This window comes from Artemia sp. Qi Xiang Cuo, chromosome 1, assembly GCF_049724085.1.
Source record: "Artemia sp. Qi Xiang Cuo chromosome 1, ASM4972408v1, whole genome shotgun sequence".
Classification (NCBI taxonomy): Eukaryota; Metazoa; Arthropoda; class Branchiopoda; order Anostraca; family Artemiidae; genus Artemia; species Artemia sp. Qi Xiang Cuo.
In genome coordinates this window covers 81509340-81534758 of record NC_142794.1, presented here as the reverse complement: position 1 = coordinate 81534758, position 25419 = coordinate 81509340, and the positions used below count along the sequence as shown (strand labels likewise).

At 34.3% G+C, this 25419-nt stretch overlaps 1 protein-coding gene across 1 annotated transcript in view; it reads left to right on the top strand.

Annotated features, from left to right (window-relative positions):
- Nucleotides 1-25419, top strand: part of LOC148956796 (uncharacterized) — a 123822-nt gene that overhangs the window by 8841 nt on the left and 89562 nt on the right. Inside the window, exons 2-5 of the mRNA XM_089092002.1 lie at nucleotides 11745-11886; nucleotides 13694-13908; nucleotides 17128-17392; nucleotides 23731-23934. Coding sequence (XP_088948128.1) covers nucleotides 11745-11886; nucleotides 13694-13908; nucleotides 17128-17392; nucleotides 23731-23934 — 826 coding nt within the window. The remainder of the gene's footprint in view (nucleotides 1-11744; nucleotides 11887-13693; nucleotides 13909-17127; nucleotides 17393-23730; nucleotides 23935-25419) is intronic.

The window sequence follows — 25419 nt, the reverse complement described above, 5'->3', positions numbered from 1 at the left end:
CTTATATGCCCCCATGGTATAACTTAAAACCTTGCCCTGAGGGCTGTGGGGGGCGTTGTTATCCTGAAACACCTATATCCAGAACTTAAAACTACTTTAACAAAACAGCTATCACAAAATTTTGATTGGATCTGTTTCGGGAAAAGGTGGGCGTGAGAGGGGTGTTAGTTACCCTCCAATCACTTTTGACTATTAAAAAGGGCACTAGCCCTTTGAATTTAAAATGGAATGAGCCTTTTTTGAAGTTTGTACGACAACGCTTTCTATAAAAACCTTATATGACCCCAGGGCATGACTTCAACTCTTGCCCTGAGTGCTCTAGGGGAGTGTCCTCCTTAAAAACATAATTTCTATTTGGAAATCAACTAAGTTGAACAAAACGGCTATCTCAAAATTTTGATTGGATGTGTTTTGGGGAACCGTGGGCGTGGAAGGTGTGTTAGTTGCCTTTCAATCAGTTTCGACTATTAAAAAGGGCACAAGCCCCTCCAATTTGCGATTGAATGAGCCCTTTTCAAAGTTTCTACGACAATTTCTTCGATACGAAGTGCCCTGGTCTAAAAGAAAAAGATGTTAAATAACACATTGTGCCAACATCGTTCTTATATGCCCCCAGGGTATAACTTAAAACCCTTGCCCTGAGGTTTGTGGGGGAGTGTCCTCCACAAAAACATACTTTTAAAAGGCGAATGAGCCTTTTTGAAGTTTGTACGACAACACTTTCTATAAAAACCTTATAAGACCCCAGGGCATAACTTCAACTTTTGCCCTGAGGGTTGTAGGGGAGTTTTATCCTCAAAAACATAATTTTTATATGGAAATCAACTAAGCTGAACAAAATGGCTATCTCAAAATTTTGACTGGATGTGCTTCGGGAAATGGTGGGCGTGGAAGGCGGGTTAGTTGCTTTCCAATCAGTTTCGACTATTAAAAAGGGCGAAAGCCACTCCGATTTCCGATTGAAAGAGCCTTTTTCGAAGTTTCTACGACAACTTCTTCGATAGCAAGTGCCCTGGTCTAAAGAAAAAACAATAACAAATAATACATTGTACCAACATCGTTCTTATATACCCCCAGGGCATAGCTTACAACTCTTGCCCTGAGGGCTGTGGGGGAGTGTCCTCTTCAAAAACATAATTTATATCTGAAAGTCAATTAAGCTGAACAAAATGGCTATCTCAAAATTTTTATTGGATGTGTTTTGGGAAACCGTGGGCGTGAAAGGCGTGTTAGTTGCCTTCCAATCAGTTTCGACTATTAAAAAGGGCACAAGCCACTCCAATTTCCGATTGAATGAGCCCTTTTCGAAGTTTCTACGACAATTTCTTCGATACTAAGTGCCCTGGTCTAAAGGAAAAAGATAAAAAATAATACATTGTGCCATATTTGGAGTTTAAATGTTATCTTCATAAAGTAAGGTACAATGGTGTAGAATTTCCGAAGACCTCTAGTCAGTGGAAACAAGTGATTAATGTTGCGAAATTTGATTCACCTCCTAATGCCGATCGGATCCCTAATACCTCTAGGATTAATCATTATAATAAAATTTTTAATATTATGAATTATGCGGTTCACTCTCAGTTTGTTAGCCTCTGTTCTTATGTATTACCTGCGAAAATTTATCAAGGCCACGTGCCTCCCGTTTCTGCTGACCGTGTGGTTCGTTGTGTTAAGAATTTAAAATCTAAATCATGTGATATTGATGGTATTAGTGTTTTTAACCTTCATATTGATTCGAAAGAATTGATTTATCATTTGCAGTTATTATTTCAAATTTGTCTACGTACGTCTTTGGTGCCTGATTCTTTTTTGTGCGGGAGCGTCACTTCGATTCTTAAACGTGGGAAAGATCCGACTAATTGCGCATCATATAGACCTATTACGGTAGCCTGTTCGCTGAGCAAAGTTTTTGAATATGTCCTGCTTCCTGAAATTCTTTCAAATGTTGATTATGTCTCCAATCAATTTGGGTTTAAACCAAATATAGGATGCCCACATGCGCATCGAATTCTTACTTCTTTTTTAATTCAAGCACAAAAAGATGGATCTGAAGTTCATTTATGTTCGTTAGATATTTCAAAAGATTTTGACTCGGTTTGTCACAGCCAACTATGGTATTCTCTTACCCAGCTTTGAGTGAATTCATCTGTTATATGCGTCCTTCTTTTTTCGTATGCAAATTCATATGTTCGACTTCGGTCAGGAGAGATCTTTTTTGGTAATATTCCAATTCGGTCTGGACTTAGGCAGGGAGGGGTTCTGTCTCCATACCTTTTTAATGCTTGTTTATACCCTGTGCTTTCTCGTATCTTTCCGTCGTGTCTTACGGGTCTAACTAATTTATCTTATATTGCTTATGCAGATGATTTATCACTTATTAGCCGTTCAAAATTCACCCTAGCTAAGTCTACCCAGTTTGTTTCTAAGCGTTTGCAAAAAATTGGCCTCGTGCTTAATGCTGAAAAATGTGAATATTTAGTTTTCAATGCTAAAAACCCAAGTAGTGATTTGAGTTGTAGTTCTTTTTCAGTTAAGCTGGCTCCAGTGTTGTGCTGGCTCGGGGTTAGTATCTGCTCTTCTATTTCAGCTATCCGTGCTAGTGCACTCGCAGATATTTAGGATAAGCTTAAAGCAGGTTATGCTAAAATTGACCTAAATCACGGCTGATATTCTCGTAAAGCATTGGTTAAACTCTATTCTACATATTGCGACCATTCTATTCTTTTTCTATCAGGTTTGCGCCCATTTTTTAATACTAGTGATATGCAGGATATTAGAGTTTTACATTTCCGTTATTGTAAATATCTTTTGTATTTGCCTCGTTGGTTTAGAAACCGTAAGATTATTCAAATGTTAATGCAACTGATATATTGACGTCATATAATAAGTTGGACTCCAATTTGAAAGATGAGGTCTTCAAGCAGTCGGATCCTTTTCATCCTCTTGTGCGCTTGTTCTGATTTGCATATTTAATTCTTTATATTGATATTGTTTTGCATGTGTTTTGTTTTGTATGTCTTTACTTTTTATTTTCTTTTGTTACTCCACTTTTTTATAATTGTTAGTGGGTCAAAAATAAATTATTATAATTATTATTACATCGTTCTTATATGCCCCCAGAGCATAACTTAAAACCCTTGCCCTGAGGCTTGTGGGGGAGTGTCCTCCTCAAAAACATACTTTTATCTGGATATGAACTACTCTGAACAAAATGGCTATCTCAAAATTTTGATTGGATGTGTTTGGTAAAATGGTGGGCGTGGAAGGGGTGTTAGTTGCCTTCCAATCACTTTCAACTATTAAAAAGGGCACTAGCCACTCCAATTACCAATCAAATGATCTGTTTTCGAAGTTTCTACGACAACTTCTTTGATAAGAATTACCCTGGTCTAAGACCAAGAAAAAAAAAATAATACATTGTGCCAACATCGTTCTTCACTTTGACAGCGCTATTGCGCTACCTATGATTTTGGTAAAGGTCCAATATATACAGAGCGAATAGTTCGTGACAGGGAGTTTTAGTCAGTGTTAACGCTATAGCGTTGCCTATAGTAAAGGCCATACGGCTCCAATGTTTTATTATTTATTAATTAAAAAAAAACTTTCCGAAAATTAAGGTTTTCTAAGAAAAGTGATGGCTATTTTAAACTTAAGTTCAGAAAATACAAATACCTGTTAAAATTCAAACTCAAAACGACCAGAAATAACTATTAAAGAATAAATGAAACCCAAAACGAACAGAAATTAAGTAAACAATCATAGGAAATAACATACAACAAGTAATAATATAAATGAACAAATAGATCTTAAAGCGAGTAATGCTTAGATTGAATATGAAAATCAAGCTTAACAAGAAAATCAAAACGTTTTACTGAAAACCAATTTTATTACAAACATTTTCTTTTTACTTAATATTGAAAACAAACATTAAAATTATAGTAAAATTTTTAACTGATGAGCTTTTAGCAATTAATATCATTATACATCAAATATTCTGTTTAATTTATTAGTTCTATCTAGAGTTGTTCAAGAGCTGTAATTTATTAGTTCCTTCTAGAGTTGCAAATCAAGCTTGAAACGAACAAAAATCACTACAAACAAGAGTTTGGGTATCACCCCCTTCTCTCACTGTAAAATTCTGAAACCTACTGCATCATTGGCGCTTTACTGAAAACCAATGCTATTACAAATATCCTCTTTTGAACTTAATATTGAAAATTCAAATTATAGTAAAATTTTGAACTGATGAGCTTTCAGCAATTAATATCATTATGCGTCAACTATTCAGTTTAATTTATTAATTCTTTCTAAAGTTGTTCAAGTCAAATATAGTTTTACTACAAACAAGAGTTTGGATACTCCCCCGTTCCTTAACTGTAAATTAAATAAAAAAAACAAAGTTTTTTAAACTGAAAGTAAGGAGCGACATTAAAACTTAAAACGAACAGAAATTATTCCGTATATGAAAGGGGCTGTCCCCTCCTCAACGTCTCGCTCTTTACACTAAAGTTTTTCATTGTTTTAAACAATAAAGTTGTGAGACAGAGTCAAACTTTAACGTAAAAAGCGAGGCTTTAAGGAGGGGACAGCCCCTTTCATATACGGAAGAATTTCTGTTCGTTTTAAGTTTTAATGTCGCTCCTTACTTTCAGTTTAAAAAATTTGTTTTTTTTATTTAATTTCTGATTGTTTTTTAGTTAATGCAGCTTTTATTTTAAAATGCAAAATTCCACATTTTTGCTGATAGGAGTTTGAAGCTTCTTTAATAATGTTATTTGATAAGCTGAATCGGATGGTGTGATTTTCGTTAAAGTTAATTAAAAAAATTTGCAATTAAAGCAAAATTTTATGGTTTAAAAAAAATTGAGCTGTGAAACAGTCAAACTTTAGCGTAAAGAGCGAGGCGTTGAGGGGGGGACAGTCCCTTTCATATACGGAATAATTTCTGTTCGTTTTAAGTTTTAACGTCGTTCCTTACTTTCAATTAAAAACTTGTTTTTTTTTAATTTCATTTGTGAACATTTTTGAATTAATGCAGGTTTTGATTTTGGCTCACCCTGCATGAATAATTAAAACGAAATTTGCATATTAATTTTAATTTTATTTGGTTAAATGGCTTTCTCGAAACTTGTTGAATTTTATTTACGAACGTTTTTATTATTAATAAATACACGTAACTTACGAATTAAATTACGTGACGAACTTCTATATTCATATATTTTTAATACGTATATTAGGGGGTTTGCCCCTAGTCAATACCTTGCTCTTTAAGCTAAAGTTCGAATTTTGTTCCAATTCTTTAAAAATGACCCCTTAATCACAAAGGCCTTTAATTAGAATAAATAGCTCTTATGAAAGTACTAAAAAATCTTTGGCTTAAAGAGCGAGGCATTGACTAGAAGGTGAACCCAATCATACAGCTAATATTTTTTTGTTCGTTTTAAGTTTTGATGTTGCTCCTTACTTTCAGTTGAAAAACTTGTTTTTTATATTTAATTTCTGATTTTTTTTTTAAATAATGATGGGAAATCTGGCGCCCCCTTCATAGCAATGTTACTTCCCCCATGAAAACTTCCTTCATGAAAAGATCCTCCCATATAACCCCCGACCCACCCCCACCCCCACTACCAGAAAAAATTCCCCCTGAAAACGTCTGTATACTTCCCAAAAACCAATACTATATGTTAACATTGGGTAAAGTTCATAACTTTCAGTCCTCCCCCTGGGGGCTTTGAGGGATTAAGTCATCCTAAAAGACATGGTTATAATATTTTCGACCATGCTGAACAAAATGGCTATCTCAAAATTTTGATCGGGTGACTTTGGGAGAAAAATGAGCGTAGGAGGGGGCCTAGTTGCCCTCTATTTTTTCAGTAATTTAAAAAGGGAACTAAAACTTTTAATTGCCGATCGAGTGAGCCCTCCCACGATATTCTAGGACCACTGGGTCGATACGATCACCCCTGGGAAAACAAACAAATAAAACAAATAAGCACGCATCCGTTATCTTTCTTCTGGCAAAAAAGGGAAAATTCTACATTTTTGTAGATAGGAGCTTGAAACCTTTACAGTAGGGTTCTCTGATACGCTGAATATGATGGTGTGATTTTCATTAAGGTTCTATAACTTTCAAGGGGTCTTTCCCCCTTTTTTTGAAAATCAGCCCAATTTTCTCAGGCGCGTAACTTCTGAAGGGTAAAATCAAACTTGATGAAACTTATATATTTGAAATCAGAATTAAAATCTGATTCTTTTGATGTATCTATTGGTACCAAAATTCCGTTTTTTAGAGTTTCGGTTACCATTGAGCCGGGTCGCTCCTTACTTACAGTTCGTTACCACGAACTGTTTGATAAAAAATGAAAGCCTACTGTGTCATTGCCGCTTCACTGAAAACGAATTATATTACAAATATTTTCTTTTCCAGTTCTTACAGCATTTACAATAAAAATAAAATTAGAGTAAAATAAGTTCTTGAACTGATGGATCTTTCAACAACTAATAATCATTATATCAAATATTCAAGTTGATTTTATGTATACTTTCCAAGACTGTTCAAGACGCATTAAGTTTTCAGTAAAGTGCCAATGACGCAGTAGGTTTTAGACTTTTACAGTGAGAGAAGGAGGCGATACCCAAACTCTTGTTTGTAGTGATTTTTGATCGTTTCAAGCTTGATTTCCATATTCAATTTAAGTTTCACTCGTTTTAAGATTTATTTATTCATTTACATTAGTACCTATTGTATGTTTGTTTGCAATGATTGTTTATTTAATTTTCTGTTCTTTTTGGTTTTTAATTATTGTTTAATAGTAATCTCTGGTAGTTTTGAGTTTGAATTTTAAAAGTTATTTTTATATGCTGATCTTAAGTGTAAAATAGTCATTACTTTTCTTTGAAAAACTTATATTTTTGAAAGTTTTGCTTTATTAATTCTTGTTCGTTTTTGATTGCAAAAAGTTTCAAGTTTTTAAAATTCCTAATTTCAAAATCAAACTTTCGAAAAAAATCAAATCTTTATGTAAGTATCAAATCAAGAATAACAAAGTGAAAAAAGTTTGCCCCTTTGAAATGAGCCCCCTTTGAAGTTTATACGACGACCTCTTCTATATGAAGTGTGTCGGAGAAAAAAAGAGTGTGGTGGGGGGGGAGGATACCTGCCCTCCTAAAAAAGTTTACTCTTAAAAAGTGAATTACAACTTTCAGTTTCCTCTATTAAGTTTATACAAGCATCCTTCTATAATAATCATATATGTCCACAGGGTATAACTTACAACGCCTACCCTCGGGCCCTGGGGGGCTGTGTCGACACCAGAGTTTTTGTTATCTGAACTTTGAACTACTTTTAACAAAATATATATCTCATAATTTTTATCTGATGAATTTAGGGCGTAGAGGGGGGGAGGGGCTAGTTGCCCTCCAATCTCTTTTGACTCTTAAAACTGAACGAGAACTTTCAATTTCCAATCAAATGAACCCTTTCAGAAGTTTACACAAGCTTTTCTTCTATAAAAACGATATTTGCCCCCAAAATATTACTTACATTACCTGCCTCCGGGCCATGGGGGGTTTCGTCGACACAGGAGTTTGTCTTATCAGACCTTTGAATTATTTTAAATCAAATGGCTATTTTAAAAACTTTATCGGATAGGCTAGGGGAAAAAAGGTTGTTTGTGTGGGGGGGGGGGTAGTTGCCCTCGGATATATTTTGACTCTGATAAAGTCAACTAGAACTTTCAATTTCCAATCAAATGAACCCTGTCTGAAGTTTATGCGAGCATCCCTTTCATAAGAACCATACACGCTCCCAGGACAACACTTACAACGCCTAACCCCTGGGCCTTGGGGGGTCATGTTGACACCCGATTTGTTGTTATCTAACTTTTGAACAATTTTTAACTTAATGGCTATCTCAAAATTTTTATCGGATATATCCGGAAAAAAAATGGGCGTGGGGGGGGCTTGTTGCCCTCCAATCTCTTTTTACTCTCAAAACTGAACTAGAACTTTCAATTTCCAATCAAATTAACCCTCTCTGAAGTTTTCAGGAGCATCCCTTCCATAAGAACCATACATTTCCCCAGGGCATAACCTACAACGCCTACCTTCGGGCCCTAGGGGGCTGTGTCAACCCCGGAGTTTTCGTTACATGGTCTTTGAACTATTTTTTGAAAAATTGCTATTTCTAAGTTCTTATTAGATGAGTTTGAGATTTCCAATCTCTTTTGACTCTTAAAATGAGCCCTCTTTGAAGTTTATACGAGCATCCCTTCCATAAGAACCACATATGCCCCCAAGGCATAACTTAGATATTGGACGGTAATCTGCCCCCCCCCCTCCGCGCCCTTTTTTTCCCAAATACATCCGATAAAAATTTTGAGATAGCTATTTTGTCAAAAATAGTTCAAAGATCATACAACAAAAATGTCATGGGGGCATATATGGTTCTTATGGAAAGGATGATCGTATAAACTTCAAAGAGGGCTCACTAGATTGGAAATTGAAAGTTCTAGCTCACTTTTTAAGAGTCAAAAGAGATTGGAGGGCACCTAGGGCCCCCCCCCACTCCACACTCTTTTTTATCAAGCCCATCTGATAAGAACTTTGAAATGGTAATTTTTTGCTATTTCAGACCATATAACGAAAACTCTGGGGTCGACACAGCCCCCAGTGCCCGAAAGCAGGCGTTGGGAGTCATGCCCTGGGGGAATATATGGTTCTTATTGAAGGGATGCTCGTAAAAACTTCAGAGAGGGCTAATTTGATTGGAAATTGAAAGTTCTAGTTCAGTTTTTGAGAGTCAAAGATTAGATGGCAACTAGCCTCCGCCCCCACGTCCTTTTTTTCCCGAATGCATCCGATAAAATTTTGAGATAGCCAATAAGTTAAAAGTTTGCTATCAAGTTAGATAACAAAAAATCAGGTGTCGACACAACCCCCCAGGGACCGGGGGCTGGTGTTGCAAGTTATGCCCTCGGGTATATATGGTTCTTATGAAAGTGATCCTCGTACAATCTTCAGAGAGGGCTCATTTGATTTAAATTGAAAGTTCGAGATCACTTTATTTTTAATTTGATTTTGAAATAAGGAATTTTTAAAAACTTGAAACTTTTTGGGATAAAAAAAGAACAAAAATTAATTAAAAAAATTTACGAAAAATAAATTTTTCAAAGAAAAATTAAAGCCATTTTAAACTTAAGCTCAGCAGATGAAAATAACTGTTAAAATTCAATCTCAAAGCGACCAGAAATAACTATTAAAGAATAAATGACTCCCAAAATGAACAAATTAAATAAACAATCATAGCAAAAACCATACAACAAGTAATAATACTAATGAGTAAATAAATTTTAAAGCGAGTAATGCTTATATTGAATATGAAATTCACGCTTAAAACAAAAAACAAAATATTTTCCTATTTAAGTATAAATGAAACTTAAAACGAACAGAAATTAAATAAACAATCAATGCAAACAAACATGCAATAGATTTTAATGTAAATTAATAAATAAATCTTAAAACGAGCGACATTTAAATTGAATATGGAAATCAAGCTTGAAACGAAAAAAAAATTAATACAATCAAGAGTTAGGGTACCACCTCCTTCTCTCACTGTAGAAGTCTAAGACCTACTGACTCATTGGCGCTTTACTGAAATGCGTCTTGAACAGTCTTGGAAAGTATAAACAACATCAAATTGAATATTCGATGTATAATGATATTAATTGTTGAAAGATCCATCCGTTCAAAAATTTATTTCACTGTTATTTTATTTTTATTGTCAATGCTCTAAGGCTTGGATAGGAAAATATTTGTAATATAATTTGTTTTCATTTAAGCGCCAATGACGCAGTAGGCTTTTGGTTTTTATTTACAGTAAAGGAAGGAGACAGTAACCCTACACTTGTTTGTAGTGAAACTATATTCGTCATGAACAACTTAAAAAAGAGCTAATAAATTAAACTGAATATTTGATGTATAAAGATATTAATTGCTGAAAGCTCATCAGTTCGAAATGTTACTATAATTTTAATGTTGATTTTCAATACTAAGTACAAAAGAAAATATTTGTAATAAAATTGGCTTTCTTACTTATTTTTTTCAGATTAGTGATTCAATCGATATTGTTAAGTTATTTATGTTGTGTTTCCTTATTATTTCCTAGTGGACAATATTATTTTATTTTTTTTACTTCGCATTTATTTTATATTGCGGGTTACAAGTAAACTTACTTACTTACTTACTTGGCTATTCCTAAGGTATTATAGATACGCCTTTTTTATAAGCCATTTGTCCATAATGTTCTTTGATGTAGTTAAAAAATACCCCTCAAGATTCACTAGCGTTTTTCATAGATACCCTTACTCTTTTTAAACACATGTGGGTTGAAACATTCATCCCCTCCCCCTTCTCAGTGATAAATACTGTGCGTAAACAATGAAAAAATTGCATAGTTTTAAATTGCCAAATAACTTGCCTCAAAATAACCGTTCTCTTTATGGTCAATATTTTTATCAACCATCCTTACGTTTTTTTCCCTAGATAGTTATTTTTAAATTTTATTCCTCCTTCTATATAACCAGGATGCACACAGGGGATTTTCATTTAGATCGAGATACCCCTCAGCATCCACTGAAATTTAACATTTAGACCCTTACTCTCTTGTGACACTGCCAGATTATAACATTTTTTCGTTTCCTAATGACGAATCCTTAGTAAACAATCAAAAAATTGCATAATCTATAAATTGTCAAATAATTTACCCTAAATAAGGGTATTCTTCCTTGTTAAGGTTTTATCAATCGTCCTTCCGTTTTTCTTTCTTCTTCTTTTTTAAATTTCTAGTCTTTCCTCAATTTGACTAAAGGCAATTACTAAGAGCGAAACAAAATTCTTTATATGTGTCCGCTTTTTACATTTTTGCGATTTCGTCTTTTAAAATTAGGAGAGAGCTTGAAACCATGCTATTCAAATTCTGCAGAGTCAAGTTAAGGACCGCATAGCTAATTTTCGGTAATCATACCGTCCGGCTTTAACATAAAATGTTTACATAATTCTGTGATTTGACACTATTTTCAAGGACCTTTAAAATGAGGAGATCTAATTCAAAGTAAATTCCTAAGTGGATAGAAATACGAGCCAAGGTGACAAGCCAGACATGTTCAGTTCATATTAAATTAAAAAAAGATCAGCTGAAAGTAAGGAAAGAATTGGGGAGGGTAGGGTATAGCCTGTTCTTCAACCCTCCCTCTTTACACTTAAGTCTTAAAGTTCTCTAAAAATACTTCTCATTCAAATCAAACCATTGTGTTTGAGCTGTATTTCTTAAAGAATACGACAAAAAGTCACACTTTAGTGGGAAGAAAGAGGGCTTAAGAAGGGGCGTTCTCCCCCTTCGTATACGGAATATTTCCTGTTTGGTTTAAGTTTTGATGCTGCTCTTACTTTCAGTTGAAATAAACCTCTTTTTTACCTGTGATTTCGGACCACCTTTAAAACCATGCTAAAGAATCCCCCCCACATGTAAAATTTTTTCTAGTAAATTCCACATGAAACTTTACTACTTGCACCACATTTTCCCCGTGGAAAAAACGCTTAACAGAAGAACCAACAATACTTCGTGGATCAAAGAACGAAAGCTTACCGTAAGATCTTGCCCCTTGAGATCAAAAGAAATCCTAATATTCTTGTTTTCCCTTTAACCTTGGGTTTCAAGTAAACTAATCAGATTGCTTGTGTTTTAGGAACTGAAAGTCATGTTAAGACTTGCAAGAAAAAGCTTTTCTGATGGAGATCCTGCTTTTGACGGGAAAATGCAACTATTCGAAGATGATTTTTTCCATTATTGTGACCTAGAATTAAAGAAAATCAACACATTTTTCCAAGGTGAATTCATGGTTAAATCACCCTAATTATTTAGTATTTTGAATCATAGATTTTTTGATACCAACATGTTCTCTTAGAGTGGGAAGCTTTGTCTATAGAACTATCTAGGCTATACTGGAATGTCTTGTTAGTATTGCAATCATGGTTGCAACGATCCCGCAACCTAGTAAAGAACGAATCATGGCCCATAGTATCCAAAAATTTAAAAATGCGATTTTTTTACAAAACAGTCTAGATAGAACAAACTGCCATTTGTAGCAAATTTTATTTTGAAAAAAATGTCAGAGTAAGTTTTAAAAAAGAGCCTGAAACCCATTGAGAATGGTGTTATATCCAAACCAAAAGTAAACCATTAGAATCATCATTGTTGAAAACCATATACAAGAAACTTACAGCAAGTTTGAATAATTCGTAGTAAGTGATTAATATCCAAGCCTGAAATGGCTGTAATTTTGTGTGCCAATTGACTATATAGGAGTGTAATATTATGTTCGAACAAAATTATCTCTGGCGTAGACCAGTGAATTCAGATTCTCAAGCTCGATATATTTTCAAATTAGGTTCAGTTAAATGCTCATTGTAACGGTAATGAGTTCAATTAATTCCTTTCTTTTGATTTTTCTTTTTCTACACAGACATATACGATTGTTACTATGCAGCTGGAACCTAGTAAAGAGTGAACCTCGGCCTGTAGTTACCAAAAGTTGAATAACATGCTTTAGAAACAAAATTGGTGCGAAAAAATATTCGAATTATACTGATTCAGGAAAAGTGACTATTCAGATTTAACATAACATTTTCTTTGTCGCGAAAAAAAATCTTCCAAATTTCACAAAAACAACCTAAAAAATGAAATGAAGCTTTAGGTTTATGATTGATAGATGTAGTTTCAAAATCACTAACAGTAATTCGAAAATGTAAGCTCAACAAAATTCAACTTTTTGCAGAACATGGTAAAAACCTGTGAATCTGTGACCATCAAAAAAACCTGTGAAGTTTCAAAGGAAACCTGTGACCGTGGAAACATAGGAAGTGAGCCATCTGAAGGAATTTTGAAGAAATCTTTCATAAGCCAGTTTGTCTCTGAAATTTGTTCCACTTTGACGAAAATATTTTAATAGGTTTTCTTTATTTTAATTTGAACTGCTCGTTTTAGCTTACTAGCTTTGTAATTAGTAAAGATATTTTGAATGCAATCAAGTACTTTTTTTTATCTCATATCTGGACTCAGAAAGGTCACATCCTGCTGAATAGTCGGAACCTAGTGGTATACAATTAAAATTATTCGATTCGAAGGACCATTCCTACCCGCAAGGGAAGTACTGTGCCGTGTCCATGAAAAACAATCGTTATGTTATATGACCGATATTTTCCATGATGTTGGGAGAAGCTGGATAATATTTTGGGCTATGAATAGTGATTAACCTCCAATAGTTTGTAAAAGGAACCCTTTTTAGGCTAGAAAAAATATGGCAAGAACAGTTTTGATTTCAAATATTTAACGTTTTTTAGCTATTTTTAGAAGGAAAAAGGGAAAAATAACAACAGCTTATCATGCTGAAAAACTGATTTGACCAATCGATATTGTGCTTGATTTAATTGCCTTGGCTGTGAAACTCGGTTTACCCAAAACTGCCAGATAACGTTTTAGGAATTTATTCAGTCAGAATATGCACATTTTTACATTGATTGGGCGAAAGAATGCCTATTTCAACTCGTCAAAGATGACTAGAAAAAAAGTAATAAGGAGAAAACTCCAAAGCTTTTAATTTCTGTTTTAGGATTTTAATTTCTTTTTACTTTCTAGAAAAACTCACAGAAGCAACAATGAGATTTTATTCACTTGAAGTCAAACTTCAATATGAAAACATTGTCAGAAGCTTGCAAGGTGATCCATCCGGAAGGAAAGAAGGGGACCTAAACCTAGCTTTCAAGGAATTCCAATCGAGTCTTGTTATTCTTCAGAAATATCAAGATTTTAATTTTACTGGGTTTCGGAAGATTCTGAAAAAACATGATAAGGTGTCCATTTTCTTTTTTTTTTTTTTTCAAAGAAAGTAAAATAGCAATATTCTGATTAATCACTTGGGCTATTAGGCTAACATTTAGTCCAAATGTCAGTTTGGGTGTATTACTGATTAATGCTTCATCGTATATATTTGTCATTGTTTAATATTGTTTCCAAATAATAAAATGAAGGCCTGATGGGTTCAAGCCAAACCCAGAGTTGCCTGTCTAGTTAATAGGAGGACGGGGTTAATCTTACACTAGCGGTGCGTTTTCATTGATTTCAGATTCTTTCCTATTAATAAGTGCAGAAATCATAAAGTTTGAAAGTGAGTAACATTTAAAATGAAACTGAATTTAAGAAATAAACGTATTTAGGAGACTATGGTATTTTGCAAGATTGGTGAAAACAGATAAATGAATTCGCCTTCTTTGCAGTCTATTATTTGATGAAGTATTAATTGTCTTTTTTTATTTCGTTGTATTTTTTCTGAATTTAGATTTTAAACCGAATTTTAAATAACATAAAAATCACCATAATTAAGCCGTATGAAATCAAAGCAAATTCACAAAAAAATAGGGGCTTGAGTTAGATGCACTATAATAATAAATTGAACGTATCGTCAGTTATTCACATTTTAACTATTCTTAACGGAAGCTATGTATTTGCATTAATTTTCCATGGAACTGTAGAGCTGCTGGTCTTAAACTCTTTTTCTTTCTAGAAATAATATGGTTTTCGCGTAGCTAAGCTGCATCCTATATTTCCTGTTCTGTTTAATTGTTTTGATGTCATATCCACTTCTTTACAAATAAATAGATTTTAATAGAAAATCAACGCAAAAATAGTTCCAAGCAGCTGAATTTGTCATTTTCTTATTCATTGAAAAATTAGGCGAGATCCTGCTAACAAAAAAGAAAGTTCATTTGAGCCAAAATATTCTACTCCTCATACAATATAACCTCAAATACTCTTCTGTAAACTAGTTCTGTTGGTTTGTATTCCCTTTCTAGTTTCAATATTTGTGAGTGTTTCTAGTTGTTTTTCTGAGAAAACTGTAGAACCCCTTATTATATACTGTCTGTTTCTGTAGAGAAAACACTAGTAACTTAGCAGATATTGCTATGGATAGCGCCACCTTGTTCATCAATGGGCTTCTCGGATTGTGACTACTCTGTTTCTGTCCCATATTCAAGAAAGACTTTCTGTCAAGAGATAGTGCGTACAGCCCCAGTAGTACGGAGATTAGTTTGTAAGAGTTTGCTACTGTATAGATAGATAGTTAGGCTACGGAAATTTGGTAATTGTCATTCCAGCTTTCATGACATCTCGTTGGATTCTGGCACCGCAATGTTTCATGGATTAAAATAATGTTCTTAAAGTATTAAGCTTCCTCACCAAGGATGGTTATCCAGCTGGTGTGTATGGTACAATGGCAATTTTCTGAAGTCTTCCTTTAAAATTTCCTTAAATAAGAATGGGATATATTTCACTTTTAGATATATATTTTAAGAAATACCAATGAAATACAATGAATCCAAAGCAAAGAAAAAATTAAAAGGTATTAAAACTAACATCGTCAAAGATAAAATAACATTACAGAATTATAAAGATGTATTATTCGGAAAAAGTGGAAAGCTTATCAGAAGCCCAGCATACCTTAAGAGCAAATAAACATAGAATGTTCTTAGAAAAACAGTAAAAAAGCTCTAGACCCTAATGACACTAAAAGAAAGGTTTTGAAAAATAAAGTAAACACGGTACCCTGGGGAATAAATCCTATAATCACGTTAGTTAGTTATATATTTAAGTTAGTTAGGAAGTAGAGTAAGTTAGAAAAATTTCCTTTAAATAAGAATGGGATATATTTCACTTTTAGATATATACTTTAAGAAATACCAATGAAATACAATGAAACCAAAGCAAAGAAAAAATTAAAAGGTATAAAAGTTAATACATAATAGTACATTATATATCAGTGCTGAAACAGTCAGCAGTAAATATTAAGAATAATCTAAAAAAAAGTGATTACTTCAATAAAAATTAATCTGAACACTTTTTTACTTTTTTTGTGACCGGAGAATTCCTTAACTGCAATTCAAATAAGAAAAAAAAAACAATCGATTGCGCGTATAAGGAACTTGTCTTGACCTAGTGGACGTGTCAAAGTAAACTCGACTCGTTGTCCAGAATTCAGATGCGTATTTTTGTCAGGTCTAACAGGGGATGGCTTTGGAGCCCCTAGCTTTGATTTTGAATAACAAGTCAGATGCCTATTCCGTGGAAAAGATTTGAGTTCAAAAGACTTTATGTCTTTCTTAATGACCATCAGCAATACAATTTGAAGAAAAGCTGGGGTTCAACGATGTCATATTCCTTGCAGACACATTTGAAAAATCAGTGACTTAAACTTCAAATTTATTTTCTTCTGGACGACATGCAGTCATCCAAACAAATCCTTTTTTTGAAGAGTCGAACATCATCTTTTCAATCATTTGTAATTTAAAAACGCTGTTGATTTATTGTTTGAATAGCTCGAAGAACAAGATCCTGCTAAAATTGAAATAAATTAAGTACAACGAACAGAGTCTTGCATATGCGGCAAAATCGCCGGTTTTTGGAACAGTCAGTAGTAAATATATCACGGAGGTGGGGGGGGGGGAGGAAGTAGCAGGGTGACTGTTTCTCCGTGATTTGGGTGCAGTTTATCTGTTTGTTATGTTGTTATACTTATTCAAATCTGAAGAAAAATTGGAAAAGAAATGTCTTCAAGATTCTAGTTTACGAACCAGAAGACGTACTTTTACCCGGGAGGGAAGGAGAGGGCACAATCTCAAAGAAAAAAGTTTATATTTTTTTATCCTGAGAGTTTAATTGGGACACGTCTGTAAATTCTTAAAGATCCATAGTCTATTCTGCTTTTTTTTCTTGGGAATTTCACCGGTATGAAATGTCAACGTTTTTTGCATCATGTTACAGATTTATAAAACCAAAGTTACCCCGAATGTTCGAAATTTGTTGAAAGTTGACATTCACCGGTGAATCCTTGTTTTTTATTTTTGTCAAAACGCTTTATGTTTCTGTAATCCAAAGGTGTGTTGCACTTAATTTTACAAAAAAAGTTATTAGTTAACAAAAAAAAGTTGCTAACAATTGAAATTTATATCTTTGATACGGAAATTGTATAAGCATATTCTAATGTTTTGCTCTAGTTTTCTGTTTTTTTTATTCAGATGCTGAAGACGGATATCGGAGCCAAATGGAGAGAAGAGCGTGTAGACACTGCTCAATTCTATGTGGACAAATCAATTGACTCGTTGTTGGCTGATACAGAAACCATCTATACTGAAGAATTGGAGAGTGGTGATCGTCAAAGATCAATGAAACAGTTGAGAGTACCACCTTTTGGACAAGCGAAGCCTCAAGAGTGGACTACCTTTAAAGTTGGTCTTTTCTTTGGAGCATTCATTGTTCTTTTTATTATTGTTATACTAACAGGTACTACTCTCTTATTTCCTTGTATACTATACTTGCTTAGTTGTTGCTTTCTACATATATTAGTGTCTTCCTACCCTAAATAGTATACAAGAAAGGTAAAACAATAAAAAAATCCAAGGGTGTCGTACAGTATAACAACGTAACACTGTAGCACATGGTACATAGCACAATGCAATGCAGTATGCATAGACTAAGCGTTCCAAAAGACGAAAGTTTTCAGTAAAGTCAGACTTTCTAATGAGTGAGCGTTATTTATTAGAATTTTCATGATGTTTTCAGAATTCTTGCACAATACTCAGTTACTGCTAAAAAAAATTCGAAAATTAGGACTGCAGCGCTTAAAAAAAAAAATCTAAATAGACTACAGATTTTTACCGTATGTATTTTTTTTCAATCAGAATGTAATCAGAATTGAGTTAAAATTATTTTGATGGAAATGTCTTTCGAGTATAAAATTTTGTGTTTTGGAAAAAATATGATAATTTTCGATTGTGCCATAAAAGTGACTTTGCGTAATATTTATGAATAATCTAAAGACATATAGAACTTATAAATTGCTTTTCATCTTAAAACTATTTAAAGACGCTTGGCATGTTTTAGTCACTTTTAAGACAGATTGTAATATCTGGTTCGTAATAGATCTGGGGTTCGTAATATTAGTTCTAGTTCGTAAATTGGGGTAATTCTTCAATGTACTTTCTGGGCAGAATGCCTTTTATTAAACGAACAAAATTATATCAATGCCCTTTTTTGAACAACTTTCTTACCGCTTTCAACGAGAAGTTTTCTTAAAAGGTTTAAAATATTTTATGTTTAATACCCAACTATAAAATATAACTTATCATGTATGAACAGTTAGGGAATTTTGAGGATAAAATCCCGTATGAAAATAAGTAGAAAATAAAAGCAAAAAGCTTCCCATATTTTAAAATTAAACCTGTACTTTTTTACAGACAAATTTGAGGTTGTATATTAAGGCGCGTTCTGTAATTTGCAAAGTAAAATCAAATTTATTTTAGTCCCTTTTCTCCAAACGTACTGAAACATTTGGTTTGCATATGATAAGGTGCAGAAGTGTGGTAGGTTTCATTGTCTGTGGTTTCACCTCGTAAACAAAGATAATACCCTCAGTTTTTCGCGAACCCTTTTACTTCTGCCTTAACTAGTAATATCTTATCATAGCACAAATCCATCCTTGCGAGGAGTTAATCCTGTGTAACCGACTTTGTATTAGGATTCTTCTTCTTCTTCAATTTAAACAGAAGGCGGGCTTTTCACTGATACTATTTAGCCCTTTTCCTTTTGCTTCACTCTGTGGGCTACAGAGCTACTGGCTTAATTGCCTCATGGTTATTAGATATTTTCAGATATCTTTCAGTAGATTTTTTGACTCTAGGAGTTCAATTATGAGTTGATAGATGTCGATTTCTATGCTCTGTGTGCAGGTATAGTTGGCTCTTGGCTGATAGTGAGATTTTGTGGTGTTTAAAGCATTTTAACAGTTTGCAAAGCAAGGTATGTTGTGCAGACGTCAGCATATTACATTCAAATAGGCAATGATCAATTGTTTTATTATTCACATTACAATGCCTGCAAAGAGGGGACAGGGGAATTGAACCACTTGAATTAGAAAACTTGAATTACGATTAGCTGTTTTCCACCTTCAATTCGTCTACTTCTTCTCTTTTGCGTCACTTTTCAGGGTATGCCAACTTGAATAGAAGGAGGTTTTGTTTAAAAAGAAACATTTATTTTTACAGAGTTTTATTCGTCTTAGAGTATAGGGGTAATCCCTCTCTAAGATGAACATGAAAAGGTTGAAGTTGATGATATTCCTTTTTTTCAGTAGCTCTCAACGTTGTGTCCGGCAGTGCTTCTATTTCTACTATATTTTAGAGTAGACTACTTTATATTGAATGTTTCTCCTCTAATATTTTTAGACCTACTTTGGTAATTTATTTCTACTTTAAATTTGGATTTTCCACTTTTTTCCTTGCCGAACCTATGGATTTTTGCTACGGAAATAGGAATTTTGGATACAACGGTGGGATTTCAGCAAAAGCGATTGACAAACGTTCTTGTTTTTGTCAGAATTGGATAGACCCGCGAAAACTGAAACAAAAAAACCAACGCAGAAGGACTGAAGGATTAGTTTTTGGAATGGGGAGGCATCCATCAAGACGCCAAGTGGAGTGCTAAAGTTCACTAGCGTTCTTCATGTCATTCGGCTTATATTTGGACTTCCCTGCTCAAATGTCGTTGTGGAAAGGCTTTTCAGCGTCCTGAAAACAGTAAAAAATGAAAAGACGAATGGGCTCAAAAACGTAACTTCGGCAGTGACGATTTCTGTCAAGTATGGGATGAAGCATAAAGACCCCCTACGTTGGCCGGGATTTTAAAGATCAAATGAAGTCTGTGAAATCCGATGCGACTGCGTCCGAATGCGTTGCTTTTTTAGGCATTGGAAAAGACAAAGGGGATGGCTACGACAACGCTGACTCGGGGTATTAATCTTAGTATTTGGTGTTGTCTCTTAAATCTTATTATTTGGTAATTCTCATTAAATTCTTCTGAATACAAATTAAAGTGCGTCTTCATTCGTCATTTTCTGGAAAACTCCAAGGCAGGTAGCAGTCTACAATAGTTACAATTGAGTAATTCAAAAGATAAAAATGCAGGTGCGGTCCTTAAATCAAGCTTTAAGTGAATCATTTTTGCTACTATACTTTGCTTCAAATTAAAAACTCAATTTAAAAAAAAGGCAAACAAAATAATCCGTGGAAAAGAGACCGGTTGGATATCATTCATGTCAATTCTTCGTACCAATTCAAATAAAAACGAGGGTGTTGCGAAAATAGTAATAGAGAAGGACAAAATAATGGCAAAGAAAGACAAATAAGTAACATATATTTAAATGGTCCAGAGTCTCAGATCTGGACCCGGAATCTTCAAATCAAAACTAAACTTAACTAGTCAATAAATACAAAGCATTGTTTTAAACATCAAAAGAGCCTAATAAGTCCTAACTTGTAACTTGGAAAGAAGTCAGACAATGGGGAAACTTCTAGGGATTTTCCACTAGCCTTTTAGGGATTGAAAAAATTTGAAGTGAAACACTAGTAATAAAGCGTAAGAATCAATTTTATCAACATTCCCATTCAAAGAGTAAGCACGATAACATAATTACTTCCAGATCGTGTCCTACTATAATTCTACACTTTTTTTTGTACTTAAATACTTTATTTCAACATCAGTGGAATGGAAGCACTGGTGTCCGGTTAGGCTGCGTTAAAAACTGGATTTTCGTAAAAGGGGAAAGCTTTGCATGTGGTTATCAAACAAGTACCTGGTAAATATGTGGATTGTGCATAAGCCAACTGGAGAGTTGTAGTTAACCTTGATTTTGGTTTTCATGTTTGCATTACTTTCATCACTAAACATTTTTTTTACAAAAAAACATTTTTGTAAAACAAAAGGTTGCTTTGTTTTTTATTTTTCTAAAATGGAATATACTAAATCTACTAATGTATTAAATACAAACGAAATACAAAGTCCTTTTACCCACCTCCAAAATCCCCAAAAATACAGGCTAGGCACGATAACATCACATTAATTCGTTACCCAAATAAGCACCAAGTCCAATCCATAAAAACTAACTCCGGGGGAGTTGGCTGTGCTTAAAAGGTTAATCCAGAACCCATAACTAGAACCATGTGCGTAGTAAATTCTAAGTCGACTAATCAAAACACATTTTAAATCAAGGGAAGGCGAGGTATTGAACCTAAAATGATTTAGAGAAATAGATTTAGAGGGGTTTAATCTCATGCCTGAATCCGCTAAGTCGTCTGCAATACTATTCAGGATGTTCTTCAAGAAGCTGACCATACCTTTCAGCTCTTATAAATTAGCCAAGAGGATATGGCGCAGTGAAATATCGTGTTTTGGCCATGTTGAGGTAATGGTATTTAAACGCGAAAACATGTACTTGATCCACTTTCGTACTACACTCTTCATATATCGCGTTAGATATTTTGACTAAGAATGTGAAAAATAGATACTACTAATAATATATTAGTATTATTTAGTATATTCTATTTTAGAAAAAAAAAATTACGCTTATTAAAACGTGTATTTAAATCAAATCAACGGTGACACTGGCTGTTATGCCAGAACCTTTGATGAGTGGTCAGAAAAGTTATATATAAGTACATATAACAATTTTAATAACAACATGCAAGTTCGGGTGTATAATGCTTCTCCCAAAAATGTATAACATTCAGAAGATTTGTTTAAAAGACTTTCTAAAATTCTTAAAAAGTTAAAACAAATAGTTGCAGTGAACCGGGAATTTTTTCGTAGGTAGCAAGTCTGAATTGGGTACCTAGGGCATACCATGGTCCTAGGGGATCAAAGGTAAGTAAAGTGTCAAGCAGAGGCAAATTTTGTATGAAATGTTGGTGCATTTCGCTCCTAAAACGGTATATTACTTTGCAGTACAGAAATTTACCGGAATCTGATTCAACTGGCTAACTGATATTGCTTTACCGGTTGTTGAGTTCGAAAGAAAGTCTTGATACAAATGGAAGTGGCTTGAAATCGTGCTGAACTTAGAATTCGGATATGTTTAGCTTAAAGTCTTACATTCGTCATCAATTCTCAGCTATTGGAGTGATGGTATCCCCAGGAATCAGTGCAAGTACTTCATAAATCAGCAAACTTTCGGATTAGAGTTGCTCTGATAAACAATTCGCAATGACGAACACTTTTTCCAAAGCTGAGATAAAAGAGGTCAAGTTGATTACGTCCTTTTAGTCTGTTTGCGTCACACGCTATATCATCTTTAGAACTGTTAGAGATTGCAGTTAGTACAGCAACAATGCATTCAAATCTGGCCTTTACATGGGGAATTAAGCGGGCTGTGCAAAACCAGCGAGTCGACTGTTCTCTCAATCTTCAAGACTGTTCGCCCCCCCATAAGTCTAGATTTCACAAGAAAAGGTTTTTAGTACAGCAAGACAATCAAAACAAGGTCATCGAAAGTTAGGAGTTCTACTCAATAGCTGTTAAAAATGAAACTCAGGAATTATAAATAAAAACGATCAATTAGCTGGTCTTGCTGGTTTAAAATATCACATTACTAAAATGAAAAATTAGCTATGAATTAAGAAATGACAAGGTAATTTTAAAAGTATAGAAGTGACTTGGTCTCCCCCCCCCCTTCTAATGGGAGAGAGAGAGAGAGAAGGATTTATTGAAAAAAGACTTATCAACAAAAAATTATTGCTGCCTCTCCTAAAAAGCGAAGCTTGTCCGTGGGGGAGGTAGAGAAAACCTCGAAACAAAAAGAATACTTAGCCGCCGACACCACTAATACCACCACACTAAACAATAAATACAAAATAATATCTAATATTATACTTCCTCCGGGAACATCATATCAACAAAATATCAAAATAAATAAGTCAATCAATCAGTCAAAACTCATATTCAGCAAAAGCCGTTAGTTAATGATTTTCTAAATATATTGGGGTCTCCAATAATCTTAATATCACTATTTAAACTATTCCATTTCCGCGTACCTCTATAAAAAACAGAAAAACATGAACGGGAAGATATACCTCTAGGTACATAGAAGTCCGCACTACCCCCTGTATCATGAGAATGAACAGTAGACCTAATGGACAATAAATCACCAAAACAACGAGGCTGAATATCCTGCTGCAGTCCAAAAATAAACCACAATACGTAGAACTCATGAAGGCCTGCAGCCTGCAAAATTTTTAAAATTGGATAAATTTATCGAACAGACTTAGGTGGAGATATACCGGCTAAAACTCTTACTGTATGATTTTATACAACTCTTATTAGTTATAGGTTAGAAGAAAAAGTAGAGAGCCACGTACTCGAACAATAAAGTATATACGAGTCTATTAAAGAAAAATAAAGATGGCAAAGGACAGATTTGGGAAAACAATGTGGAAGTTTCTTCATTATACCTAAATTTCTTGCCAGCATTTTGCTAGTTAAAGTTACATGTTGCTTAAAAGATAGAGTTTCATCTATTACAATGCCGAGGTACTTCAAAGACGCCGTCCGTTTTTTAACGGCATTGGACATATCTAACTCCTTAATCTTTGGGTAAAAGTTTGGTGATCGCGAGATCAATTCTACTATTAACAAATTAAGTAAAATTAATATTCCTCTAGGAGATATCTTTTCTCTGTTCTTTTGTTTTATTTCTCCCACTAAAATATAAACAGAACCACTGAATGAAATATCAAACTTCGACTTTCAATCTGCTATTTCAGTTGTATATTGTCAATTTTTTCTCCTTTCAGGTCTATGGCGCCGAGAAACAATTGGCTGGAACTTATTTTTTCGCCTATATAGAGGACCTTTTTTGATAGTAGTATTTTTATTTTTCATTGCTTGCAACGTGTCTGGCTGGCGAAGAAATGGAGTCAGTCATGTGCGTATATTTCATCTTGATCGTCGAAGCAGTCTCACTGATCAACATCTGTTTGAATTGGCAGGCCTTTTTGGTGAGAAGAAAGTTAATAATTTCAAGTCTGACCAATTTTAAGCCTTTTTTAAAGTTGTATACACTTTTAAATGCATTTACGCGTGCAGCCTCTCATATTCTTTGAACAAACATTTCTTTCTTGTACGCTTCATATCTATTATACTTTTGACCATATTCTTGCAGGTGCGAACGTATAGTTGAATGTACGGTTGAATGTATAGTTTCAATCAATAGTACTAATACTACTATTGAGCCGGGTCGCTCCTTACTTACAGTTCGTTACCACGAACTGCTTGACAAAATTTCTTTAACATTGAAGAGATAACTAAGTGACTTGGACTGCTCTCACCCCTTAACAAGATTATCAGCTCCATGGAGTTAGAAAATGCGATTAGACTCCCATCAACTGCAGTACAAAAGTAAATTTAGCTCTTTGGCTTGAATTTCCTTTTTTGAAATACAATTTACTTTTGGCATTTTAACTACGCTAATTACTATTAGAATTATATTAAATCACGCCATGTAGTATTATTTGTGCCTATATATACAGACAACAAGTACGGCCCCCCGGTTTCCAACAGTACAAGTGTTCAAAATCTTTCTTCAAATACCAAATCCAATCCAGTCAAAAAAATCCAATCTCCGATATTTGAATGCCTTCAGGTGATTGCGTAAGATTTAATCCTTTGCAAAATATTTGTGACCTTCACTGGGGGATGCTGAATGAGGGCTCATATACTTCAGAGAGGGCTCACATACTTCAGAGAGGGCTCACTTGATTGGAAATTGAAAGTTGTAGTTCACTTTTTAGAGTCAAAAGACATCCAAAGGCAACTAGCCCCCCCCTCCCCACACACCCTTTTCCCCCCAAGCCGATTCGAATTTTTTTTTAAAACACCTGTTTCATTAAAAATAGTTCAAGGGTCAGATAAGAAAAACTCCTGTGTCGACGCAACTCTCAAGGGCCCGGAGGCAGGCGTTGTAAGTGATGCTCTGGGAGCATAGATAGTTCTTATGGAAGGGATGCTCGTACAAACTTCAGAAAGGGCTCATTTGATTGGAAATTTAAAGTTCTCGTTCACTTTTTAAGTGTCAAAAGAGATCGGAGGGCAACTAGCCCTCCCCCTCCACGCCCTGTTTTCCCCTAAACCCATCTGATACAAATTTTGAGATGACCATTGTTTTCAAAATAGTTCAAAGGTCAGATAACAGTAATGGAGAATATGCTTCCGGCTGATTTTTCTGGGTCAATTAGTGTTTTTGTTCATCTAATCCTTATCAGCAACTGGAGTTTCGAGTCTATTAATATTATTGCTAAGGCATTTGTTCCAAGTTGTCTTTATTTAAATAATGATAATTGCAAGTACACAACTTTGGGCTTATTGCCCCCTTTCTTTTGCTTAGTGTGCAAATCGTTTTGTGTCTTCTCTGTTGTACATTTCGGGTGCTGGACACCAATACTGTTACCAATGAACTATCTTTACACTCTTGGTTAGTTTCTGAC